Genomic DNA, 12,949 nt, shown 5'->3' on the forward strand with positions numbered 1-12,949 from the left:
CACACACACACACACACACACACACACACACACACACACACACACACTGCACTTCCACTTGTGGTCAGCAGGTGGTAGAAACGTCCCAGTGTCCACAACGCTCACGCTCCACACAAGGTGTTTCTACTTCCGGTACGTGTCTTTCAGAATAATAGTATACTGACAGTTTTCAGATAGACAGACACACTGACACTCAAACGGATAGATAGACAGATAGATAACATAACAATGACTATGCAGTGTATGGTCACAGCTGTCGACTTCACAATGTATCCGAACCATGTTATTAACACGGGAGAAATCTATGCTAGGCGGAACGGCGGAATTCAGACGATTTTGCTTTCATGTTAAAAGCGCAAAATAAATAAATAAATAAATAAATAAAAATCCCCAACTCAATATACTTCGGGCTGATGTTGTAACTTGGCATTTCAGTGGTAGCTTATTCTGTCTGTATTGAAATCTGAAACTCCCATTCTGTGCGGCATTCAAGGACAGCTATTCCAGTTCTGTGGGGTTTTAGTCTTCTGTTGTCTCACATGTACTCGTCTTTTGGGCCTATGTGCTGTGCCATTAGGAGAGTGGGCAAAAAGAAATAAATAGAGTAGATATTCTGTGTAGAGTAGATATTCTACATTTTGTCTCTGTATTCGTGCAAACATGGTGCACACTATATGTTTGCCTTTTCTTGCAAATCATTCATATTCCGTATAGTGCCAAATGAATAATGTCAACTTGTCAAGGAAACAAAACAGATGGGTTATCTGTATAGAAAATGACACCTCTAACTTTGGGCTGTCTTGCTGCTAAGTGTAAAAATTAATATGAATTGAAAGATAAGAACTGCAACCTGTTTTAGCTTGAGAAGTTGGCTGGAAGATTTTTTTTTTTTTTTTTTTTTTTTTTTTTTTTTAAACTTAATAGAGATGGAAAGAAGGCACCTTGATCTGGAACTAGAGGGACTGTGGGTTGCTGGAAGGTCACGGCTGAACTCCTTGCGTTGTCTTGCGTTTTTGTATGTCTTTTGTGCATGTATGCAATGTGTAAAATAAAAATAAAAAATATATTTAAAAAAAAAATAGTGTCAAACTTTTCTTTGGGGGGGGGGGGGGGGGGGGGGGGGGGGGGGGGGGGGGGGGGCTCGTCGATGAGGATTTATTTTGAAAGTTGACATCGGAAAGTTTTATGTTATTGAGCATACATTGACGCCAAGCGGAAGTGTCACGTGATTCGGGGGCTCCAAACTAGACACCGAGTGGACGTAGCTGGTAATAAACATGTTTTTCGTGCTTTATCTGAAGGAATGATAGCTGTTGTTTATTTAGACGTATTCCCCGCTTTTCTTTTACTGTTTATGGTGGTAAAAGTACATAGGTAAGTAACCCAGCCGGGCTGGTGCCTTAATTGGCTAACTTACCGCTAGTCAGCCGGCTAACCTCAGTCCTGCTCGTCGGGAAACGGGGTCGTTTATGAGGAAGAGGACACGACAAGAAAAGTAGAATTTAAGTTAGGATAGGTAAAATTGCAGTATCTGATCACCCTAAACCGATAAATTCAACAATGAACTGTATATAGTTAAAAAGAAAGGATGGGGCTTCAAGCACATGTAGCTATACCGCTATCGATTAGTTTATCCATGAAGTTGCATGTACATAGTTGTCAAAAGCGGGGTTAATTTTGAAAGGTGCTTGCCGGAAGATGATGTTAAACTGTTGGTAACTTGACATTTTGTTTTTCCTGATGGTGGGCTAACGGTTAGCTGAAGAAAAAAATCAGCGTTTCTGTCACGCTACGCAGCACATGATAAAATGAGCTCATACATGGAAATTAATGAGATAAACATTTCTCCAACCTCGTCCAAAAAGGACCAACTTTTATACTTTTAATTCGAAAGATGAACTCGCCTAATCGGAAAGGAGGCTGTTTCTAACTGCCTTTAGCTTGACGCTGAGAAAGGACAGCGGATTCCGTTGGGAGGCTGTAGATAAACGCTAGGTTGTTCAGTAGTGATAATAGGAAAAATTTTCGCTTGTATACTGGGATGAAAGGTGTCACTTCTGGGATGAATAAACCACGGTATGTAGGTTAAAGACTCGTTCATGTCTGGGGTCGTTATATTCTCAAATAGCAAGAATCGGTGAAAACCTGCTCCTTTCCTCCCTTGCTGCTTTCCCTACACTTTAGCCTCCCTCTCAGTTTGCCTGGCAAATTAGCTGGCTCGCCCGTTTTTGTCTTGCTGGTATAGCAAGCATGTGTTTGCACAGTCTAATCCAGCAGCTGCTGTAATATCCAGCTAACGCGTTTACTTTTCTCCCTTTTCCCCCCAGCTCCCACATCTCTGCGGATATAAATTAGCCTGGACGATGAACAGAAGCAGAGGATAAGCAGCGGCTGGCATCCTGCAGGATTTTCCCAGGCTTTTTTGTTTTATTGTGGACATGTCTGGTTTGTGGAGCAGCCCTGAGCGGAGCTAGCTGGCCGACTGTCCGGCTAGCGCAACGTTTCCAGGCTTTTGGATGAATGCCGAGCCGGAGAGCTGATTTATTTTGGATCAGCACTACCTCGCTTCTCTGTTGAAGGGAGTCAGGATGGGGGAGCCCAGCCTGGACGACTCCAATGTCAAGGTGGCTGTTCGTGTTCGGCCCATGAACAGGAGAGGTGAGAGGGTTCATCCTGCTGCTAGCTCCGACTACATCTCAGATTAACGTCATTATGCATTGGCTGCATCTCAGATTAACATTAGTATGGATAGACGGCATCTCGGATTAATATTAGGACGGATAGGCTTACATCTCAGATTAATGTTGTGAAAAAAAAAACTGCATATCATCTTTATGATATGGATAGATTGCATCTCATATTATTATTATAGTGGACAGACTGCATCTTAGATCAACATCAGTTTGGATAGGCTGCATCTCAGATTAACGTTATGGATAGGCTTCATTTTGGATTAATGTTAGTATGTATGCTGTATCTCATCATATTCATATTATACACTGCATCTCAGATTGATACTTAAATGGATAGGCTACATCTCAGACTGGTATAAATGGCAGACTCCATCACTGATTGAAACGGTAATGGGAAGAACACGTTTAAGATTAATATTGTTGAGTGACTATCTGAGATTAACATAATGGCTAGACTGTTTTAGAATACCATCATCAGTGGAGCACTGATTTGACTGCAGCGTCCCCTGTTTAATTTCATGGGAAGACTTGGGAATGGATTGGCGGCCAGAAGTCACCACCCATTAGTGAAATGAGCTGCTGTAGATTGAAAAGCGTCAACTGCTGTCTTTGGATGGCCTAAGGCTGGACAATACTGCCGTAGGGCTTAACTCACTGCTGTGTGTCATTCAGGCTAGATGTAAAACTGAGATCAACTGCTGGAGTGTCTAGACGGACTCCTGCATTGTCATCATCTGGGTCTGTTGCTGCAACAGCAGATCCTGTCTTTGTATTGATGGGGTAATACTGGACAGGTTTGTCTGAATTAGGACAAAAAGCAATACCTCCAACACAGAACCTGTGGAGGCACATTAGTGCACTGGTTTACAAAGTGGGTGGTCTTTGAGCTAGTCCCACCTGGTCCCGAGGAGTATGAGAAATGGTTAATTTTACTTCTGTCTCATTTGTGGGGAATTTGCTGCTCAGTGACAGACTGAACAGCATAATGCGTAAGTTGGTGGAAGAGGTTTTATACTTGCTCCCATGATCTCCACGCCAACAGAAGGACAAAGCACAGTTTTGCTCTGTATAACAACATAACTACATGAATAATTTCAGATGGTGTTCCTTTACCACATATATTTACTTAATTTACCACACTGATACACATCAACATGTAGTCTGCTAACGTAAGACACTGTAATGAAAGCACATTGGCATGCCTCCCCATTCAACAAGAATGTATGCACGCTCAAATGGTTCGGTCAGTTATAATGCAGATTCTCAATGCTGTATGCAGCAAAGCGGCGTTGACATTTTCTGTGTGAGTGCCAAGTTGGGTTTGGCCGTGGGAGACCATGTGTCCCATAAAGGCGGAGGAGGAGGAGAGCTGGTGAGGCAGAGTGAGTGACCGGCAACCGGCAGGGTGGATCACGTGTCTCCCTTGCTCCCCCCTCTGAGCTGGAGAAGTCGGTCACAAGACCAAGGCTGTGGATCACCACTATGCTCCCATAAGCAGAGATTTACCATGCACCCCACTGTAGAAACACATGGCACTCGATATTTCACTGTTAAGTCTTTTTTTTTTTTTTTTTTTTTTTTTTTTTTTTTTTTTTGCAGGAATAGATACACAAAGTCATAGTTACTTTGTTTTTTTAGTTGGCAGTACATTTATCTTGATTTTTATCTTTATTTATTTATTTTTTATTACGATATTTATAAAGTAGAGGCCAAAGACAGTGTGCAAAAGGCTCAAGAGATACTAGTCTGGTGGGATTGAGTTACACCAGGTCTTATAGAGGTGGGGATGTAATTACTTGACTATCTTTGGCCACATCTCATTCATATCTAATGGGACATGACTGTTTTCCAGTCTTTTCATGTTCTTATATTTCTTCCTCTAGCTCTGCTGTCTGTGTCCAGGTAGCAGAATGGGAGCCATTTAGTCTTCTAAGCCTCCATCTAATAAATTAGCGGGTAATTAAAAGCCATATTTAACTCTGACTGCCGCCACTACCTGATATGTTTTCTTATTTAGAAAAAAAAAAAATAGCCAGGTAAAATGGACCAAACTTGTTTAAACCTGTGTGGTAATTTTCCCAAAGGAGTTTTAATAACCGACATGGTACATCTGTAATGTAATGTACTCATTTGGACGGGATTAGAATCTAGGATTCTTCCCAGTATTACAGAGATGGGAGTAGCAACCTGAAGCTGTCAGTGTCGTCATCCATCTGATGAACTTGCCACTCCAGGATCCCCCCCTCCTTGTTTTTTTTTTTTTTTTTTTTTTTTTCCATGTTTGAGGTTATATTCCCAAAAGGAAGTATAACTAGCAGGTGTTGTTAGGCTATTGCTAACAGCTAGGGACTAACAGCTATGCTCATAACAGCAGGCTGTCAGAGCAGTATACAGTGAAGTGTACACATATTCCTGTGAAAGGCATGTTAATTGCTCTCTAAGAGCACGCAACAGTATTTAAATAATCAAATAGTAGCACTTGTTCTATCCGACTGTGGGCAGCATGTTTGTAAAAATGTTTCTTTCCATATATAGGATTTCACTGGATGGGATTTAATTTATCAGGGGACCTCTAAGTTTGACAAAAAACAGTGGGTAATTTGCTCTAGAATAAGTGCAGAGACTGTCTGTGAAATCATAGACCCTTCCCAATACACATAGTCATTTGGGAAGGGACTAAAATCACAAAGGACGTCTGTGATACACAAAGTAATGGGTTATCCCCTGTCAAACTTATCCTATCTGAATAGGGCTCAAGAATATTAAAATATAGTCCATATCCATAACAATTAATTTAATACAGAAGATAGATGGCTGAAGCTATATAAGCTGTTTCAGTTCTTATGACTGGACAAGGACGCTTGTCCACTTTCAGTAATTGTCCCTTAAAGACTTCCTTTGCACTCTTTTCTAGCTCTACCTTGATTCCCATTGACACTTATACCTGGCATCCGCCCAGTATAACCACAGTCAAGTGGTGGCCACTGAATAGAAGTGCCTTGCTCCAGGGCACCACAGCAGGAATTGTTGAATGAGGGGAGAGCATTACTCATGTACTTTCCTCATCCTCATTTTTCCAGCTGGTTCAGGGATTTGACCCTGTGACCCTGAAGCCAAAAGCCTGCATCTCTAACCTCTCTGGTCAGAGAGGAGAGGTGCTTGTCGCTGCCTGGCTGAACAAAGACAGGAAGGGAGTGAGTCTGAATGAATATTTGCTAATGTTGCATAATGCCCATGTTCCCATGGCTGTGGCCTTCGAAGAACAGAGCAACCCCCAGTGTAGCAATGGCAACACCATGGCCAATCAGCTTCCTGGCTAATGTCATGGCTATTGTGCCAAACCTCGGCACCGGTAGGGAAGGAGCGGAGAGGAGGTCAGTGGAAAGCAGGAGTTTGTAATGGAGAAAGGAGAGGCAGATAACAATGCGTACATTTATCCTTGTAACCACACCGCATCACACTTTCCCTTCCCCAAAGCAGGAAGTACGAGCTGCAGTCCTAAGGGCACTTGGGTAATGTAGTCAACAGCAGATACAGTAGCAGCAAAATGGGAAAAGCTCTCTGTTTAACTCAGCCTTACTCTCTCTTTGTGTCTGTCCTTCTGTTTAACTTTCTGTCTTTCTCTCATTCATATTCTCTCTCTCACTTTCTTTACTTTTCCCTCACTCTTTCACTCACTCACCATGTTTTCTGCTCTGTAGTCTCCTTGACAGCAGAAGACTTTGAGGGTACCAAGTTTCCATGGCTCTGCCCCCATGTTCCTGGCAGGAAAAGGGGTATTCAGCCTCTCTAAACAGTTCCCTCTGTAGCCTCAGTTCCCCAGTTTGACTGTTTTGCATGGACCAACACCAGCCAGTTTCTCGTGTGGTGTAGCACTGCTCAGGTTGTGCCTCCCTGCTTTCCTGGGAGTGAAATAACCAGCAGCCAGCAGACAAATGCAGCTAGATTAGGTCTATAAATGGTAAGGTCGTGCACCTTAGCAGTTTTTTGACCACATAACAAACTTGTGAAGTGGCTTCTGAATTCTCTGATCACCAGCCATTGCCATAAAGCTAGATATTAGAAACATATAGAGACACTCAGCTAACGGTTCTGTTTTACACAGAATCTTGTGCTTGTGGTTAGGTATTATCATGATATTTTGAGCAAAATCTGAACGAAGACCAACCTGATGGGAAGCCTTACGTCAAACGTACTTTGTCTGATGTCAAAGATAGCTATTTATTGTTGATCTCAGTGTAGGTCCCCACCTTCTTGCAGTGGTTTCACACACATTTTTTGGTGGTTATAGGAGTAGGTTTTCATTCCAACCAAAAACTACGCCAGGTGATTTCACAGATTACCTCACGTACTCACTTAGGAACTGATCAGTGAAATCACCTGGTGTAGTTTTTGGGTGGAATGAAAACCTGCAGACTCTTGACTTACTGTGGCACACGGTTGCCTACCCCTAATCTATCCCATATCACAGTGCTGAATATGCCACACTCACATGACAATACAAGCTCTTATGTTACTACCAGGCATTGGAATTTTTTTTTAAGAGAAGGCAATGGTCAAATATATTTATGTAAAATTTTGTAACTAATCAAAAATCATGACCCATCCCTATTAGAGTTCTCATCGGGCCTGAAAATTAAGACCCGACCCGACCCGGGCCCAACTGGGTCAGCCCGACTTTAGGCCCGACAGCCCGATAACGCCCCCCAAAAAAAAAAAAAAAAAAAAAAAAAACGCCAAATTCGCCATTATTTAGCAGAGCCGGTCGGCCGCGGCACCGGGGCACCATCAGTCGATATCAGGCGGGCCGGCCGCGGCACCAGCCAGCATCAGGCAGCTCACCTGTCAGATCCGGCAGACCTGATGGGTGGGCGCGGTATCGGACGGTGCCGCGGCCGGCCCGCCTGATGCCGACTGATGGTGCCGCGGCATGTGCGGGTCAATACGGTAGTCTAGAAAACTGGAGATTTTTTTTTTTTTTCTCGTGCGCCCCCAAGTAGATTGCGCCCTGGGCAGTTGCACTGCCCATAGCAAAAACCGTCCCTGCTGCAGAGTCTGCCAGCACAGCGGGATACTGCTGCAACTCTCTCTCACTTGTTTGCGCTGCGCTCAGACAGCTGGTTGTCTGTCTGTCACTGAAAGTTTAGCCTCCAAATCCAATCCAGTATCTCACTCTCTCCACCAGTCACATAAAAATGAAACGTCATAATCAATAACAGAACACATAATTCTATTTTTTTATTTAAAAAAAATAAATAAATAAATCCCCCATAGAACCTGAAGCCCGACCCGACCCGCCCAATTCATGTAAATTTTAGGCCTGACCCGACCCGAAAATGTCGGGTCGGGTCGGGTCGGGTCGGGTTCGGGCAGAATATAAGAACTCTAATCCCTATTACCTAGGGCCAGATGTTGGACTGTAGGTGAAATTGTGAAAATGTTTACACACAATGATACATATTTACAAGTTTTATATTGCAAACTTTTGCCTCACAAACTCTCATTAGATCCCTACTAGTCATTCTTGCACAGAAGTGAGAGAGTCTTCCACTTTGAATAAGCTCAGTGTCAGTAGAATCCATAAAAAGCAAATCAAACCTTAAAATATGAATTGAGGCTTAACATCGTTTTTTTAAGTGCGGTGATTACACAAGAACACTTCCATTTTGATTTTTTTAAAATATATGTATTTCACACTGCCATTGATTGTTTCTATTGAAGACAGGAACTGAAACTACAAAGTTGCAACTACAGTTAAGGCTCATTTTGCTGATGCACAGCCTCTGTGCCTGCTCTTACATGGCTGCTGTAAAACAAAAAAGTGTGATCATCTACAGTCATCAGCAGCCTGCTTTTCAAGCAAAGATATACCTATGTTTAAAAATCTTTTTTTTTTTTTTTTTTTTTTTTTTTTTTGAAAACAATGATTCATTTGCATTTGTGTGTGAATTTTATGCTCACTGAAGATACTAAATATTCCTTACAAAATAGAGCTCTTATCCTGGAAAAACTGAAAACGTGCTGGTACTCTGAATTACTGTGAATGCATCCAAGGGGTATGTGTGAGCATAGAGACTGTTTTTCACCTGTCTAAATTGGATTCAAGCTCCCATATCAGCCAACATCCACTCTAATGAAGTGTTACTGAGCAAGACAGTGAACCACTACCAGCTGCAGGGTTGCTGTCGTGTAGCTGACCATGACCTCTAACCTCTCTGTGGAAGGGGCAACAGCAAAGAGAATTCCTCTGCAGTGTGCAATAGAGGGCAAGGAAACCCAAACCACATCCTTATCTTATCAACAGGGTTATATAACAAGAATCTGTCACGTTTTACTGCAAAAACAAGCCTCATGATTGCAGAAAAAAAATCTCTGTGCTCAGTGGAAGTGTGAAAATAATTTTACTTGTGACCAGAGGGCTGCAGATTTGTATCCCAACAAGGTAAATGTGGGTGTGCAAAGGCAGTGTGTCACAGTTGCCGCTCCCTAATACACCTATTGGAGCAGTAGTTGTACCAGTCCTGCTCCAGTGCTGGGGCATTGGTTTAAGACTGGCCACTGGGCAACTTCTAGTACAAACACACCCCTTCTTAGTCAGCATACCTCATGAAATCAGGGCGAACAGTTGATGCCAGGAGCTGACAGTTAAAACGATAGTTTGGATTTTTGCACATTTGATATGTGTTGGTCTATGTGAGTGGAATGGCAGAACTATTTCACAGCTGAATATAGTTCTGCCATTTTGGATGCCCTTTGGCTCTTATATCAACATGTTGACTATTTCCAACTAAAGCGGACATTCTGAATGAAGTGACAGTGTTTCCCTATTGCCAAGTGTTGCATCATGATGGGTTTGGCAGGCCATGGTCACTATGTGAGTCAGTTCTCCTCGCTATCATGTGCAGTTAATGTATGTTTGTGTTGTGGACTGATTATCTAAGTGATGTGACTAGGTCCTGTGTTGTTAATTAGTTTTATGGTGCAGCAAAGGTAAGACTAGTAGCATTTTCAAAAACAGAATTTAAGTCTGTGATCATAAATGAAGTTTGTTTATTTGTTATTTGGATGTCCTTCACAATATTATTGCTGGTTGTTACTGCTGTTAAAAAATATAAAATTAAATAGCGTAATAAATAACAGGAAATAGCTATCAGAATTGCATTGGCCATGGTCCCAATAATAAACAGCAACAATGGGACAGATGTCAAAGTATATATAAAGGAAAATTTCCCCACAGGGAGTGGTGGAGGAGCACAATATTGAAATAGAGGTCCTAAGCAATGAATTTTACAATCCCCTAGGCACTGTGCCAAATAGACAACAAAAATTATTTTCTTGCCCTTATGATGATGATGATGATGATAATGATGTCAGCGGTAGTTCCCTGCCAGACTCTGTATTTTTTCATTCATTCATTCATTCATCTTCTTAACCGCTTATCCTCACTAGGGTCGCGGGGGGGTTGCTGGAGCCTATCCCAGCGCTCACAGGGCAAAGGCAAGGAAACACCCTGGACAGGTCGCCAGTCCATCGCAGGACTCTGTATTTATCCCCATTATATTCTGGCTCACTTAGGATCACCAACATTAATCGGGACTATTTGTCTGGGTGATTTGATGAATAAAAATATTTTGCTGCACTTCTGGCGCTTTTTGCAAACATTTTGACTCTTTTCAACCACAGTCCCTGTTCTAAATGGATCGTTTCTAGTCGTTTAGCCGGCTGTCTGTGACAATTACTTGGAGAAAGTAAAACTGTGACATATGATTATGGGGATGACAGAAAAGCCCTGGACAAAAAAGAAGCAGACTTTTGTTCTTTTGATGGCATCAACGCAGAAGGACAAATAAAAGATCAGCTGATCACTGCTGCAGTTCATGGATACCAAACAGTATTTTGGTGGTCTTTTGCCGTGCTGATGTTATGAAATTGAACAGAACACCGAGTTGTATCTCGGAGTTTGGCTTAACTGTTTTTACGTCACAGTCACCACTTAACGCCTCCAATTTGCCTGCAGCCATTGCAAATAATAGGTACGTTTGTTGACACTTGTGTCTGACACTTTCAGTCTGTCCAGGACCCAACGAGGGCCTGAAGGCCCAGGGCCAATAAGATAGTGACTCAGGATGTCGACTTGGGCCAGTGCCTGAGAGAAATGTTTGTGGTGTTACTATTTGTCAACTGTGATAAGCCTGTTTCTTTTGATTCTTTTCTGCCATTGCCTCACTCTCCTCTCTGTTGTTTTCTGTCTTTTTCTGACCAGATTGTGAGATTGAATGGTAATCAGTGTTGTGTGGAGTAAATATGGTGGCAACTATTTCAAATTCTAAAGCAAATAAGAGGGGCTGCATTTTTGTGTGCAGTTTCCCAGTAAACCAGATTCACTGTGATTTCCCAGGAAAGCAGAATATTGCAAACACATAATGGATAACTATGACAAGCTGGAAGCACCTAGCCTGTTTTTACACAACTGTCATTAGGTCTCATAAATGCATTGGCAAGACAGATAAATGGAGAGACTTACAAGCCTCTTGAATTTTCTCTCTGGTTTATCCTGTTTTTTTTTGTTTGTTTTTTTTTTTCCAAAGTGCATCTGCTAGTTACATTTACAGAAAGGCTTTACTAGTTAAGTACAAGGCACCACTACAATAAATATAACATAGGCCAGTTAAATTCATATATTTTATATTTTTTATGAGAGCCTCCACAATATTAAGCTCCAATGAATGCACAAACAATCAGTTATTTATTGTTTTGATATTACATGGTATTGTAATATAATAAATCACTTACATTTAGAAGAAAAATTGTTTCTTTTTTTACTGATTGGCTGGGGTCGTCCTCTGTTATCGATTAGACGAATGCTTAGTCCAAGGTAAAAGGCCACTATAATTTTCAGAGTCAGTGGGCCTCATTCACAAACACTGTGTACACACAAATCTGTGCTTGAAGTGTGTACGAATGTTTTAAGTAAAAATTTGTGATTCATCAATATTTTCTTACTCTGCGAACACATTTTTGAGCTGTTTTGTACAAGGTGTACATTCATATCACACTCTCATTAAATGCTACAGTTAAACTGTAAGTTATGTAAACTTTATATTAGAACCATAACTCTTTAAAAAAAAAAAAAAAGGTGAGGCCTAAATATACAACATTTAAAAATAGAAAATTGCTAATAATACGCAGTCTATTTAGTAAGTATAAAATGAATACCTAAGACTTTATTATCAATCAGTCATCATCATAAACATAATTAAATTATTATTATTATTTTAAAAATTGTTCTGTTTTCCACATTTAGCTGACAATAGAATGTATTGGAATTTACATATGGGAATGTGACACCTATTAATTTCCATCCCCCATCAGATTACACTGTGGTATATGCAGCTGGCAGCCTGTTGAGTAGTTCCCACAGTTTGACCGTTGCATGGCTCCAGATGGCAACTGAAATGCTTGCCAGTGTGCCAGACTTTTTATTTTATTTACTTTATTTTCATTGGCAGCCATCCCCACAAAAAATAAATACATAAATAAATTGTAAAGGCATGCACAGCAGCAAACCTTAATTCTGTGCTGAAGTCTCATCTTCTGCATTTGCCTGCCTTGCTACACTATCACGTGCACTCCTGTTCTCTGTTGTCCTCACCTGCAGTGTTGTGCTGTCCTGCACTGTCCACAGTGATTGAAGCGTACAGGGCAGGGCTTTAAGAGCCATCATCTCAGGGACAGAAAAAAATATTTGGGACGGACAAACATCTCCTGGAGGATACTTCTGGATGAAGGGAATTCAGGGATTTTATTAGTATTCTCACTAGTTGACAAAAAAAAAATGAAAAATTGGATCAACTGTGCATCGATGGTGGCTTCAACCAGCATTTTCGCTACAGGAGCTGACCACAACTGAGCATCTCTGTCTCTGGTCTGAGCATTGCTGTCACTGTTAGTAATCACTGGCTGTTCCCTTAGTTGACTTAGACGCAAGACCTGTGAAAAAATATAATGATTCTGATATCATCCGGCACAGTGTTGGAGCCCATTGTTCTCCTGGGAACTTAAAGTGCTTTAGCTTTGGTTTTTTAATATCTTATGCCAGATCTGTGCCCTGACACAGTTCTATCAGTGGTCTTCGGAGAGTTTCTAGGACTTGGGGCCCTATCTTGTGCCACCCGCTATCCGCTGCCACTACCCGCTACCCGCAAATTGCGGATTTAGGAACTTCGGCTATCCCTAAACGGTATCTTGCGCCACCC

General features: G+C 41.6%; 1 protein-coding gene across 1 annotated transcript in view; it reads left to right on the forward strand.

Annotated features, from left to right (window-relative positions):
* Window positions 1-1,969: 1,969 nt before the first annotated feature.
* kif13ba (kinesin family member 13Ba) overlaps window positions 1,970-12,949 on the forward strand; it is a 68,169-nt gene continuing 57,189 nt past the window's right edge. Inside the window, exons 1-2 of the mRNA XM_030080607.1 lie at window positions 1,970-2,076; window positions 2,328-2,658. Coding sequence (XP_029936467.1) covers window positions 2,589-2,658 — 70 coding nt within the window. The 5' untranslated portion in view covers window positions 1,970-2,076; window positions 2,328-2,588. The remainder of the gene's footprint in view (window positions 2,077-2,327; window positions 2,659-12,949) is intronic.

Source organism: Myripristis murdjan, chromosome 3 (genome assembly GCF_902150065.1).
Source record: "Myripristis murdjan chromosome 3, fMyrMur1.1, whole genome shotgun sequence".
Taxonomy (NCBI): domain Eukaryota; kingdom Metazoa; phylum Chordata; class Actinopteri; order Holocentriformes; family Holocentridae; genus Myripristis; species Myripristis murdjan.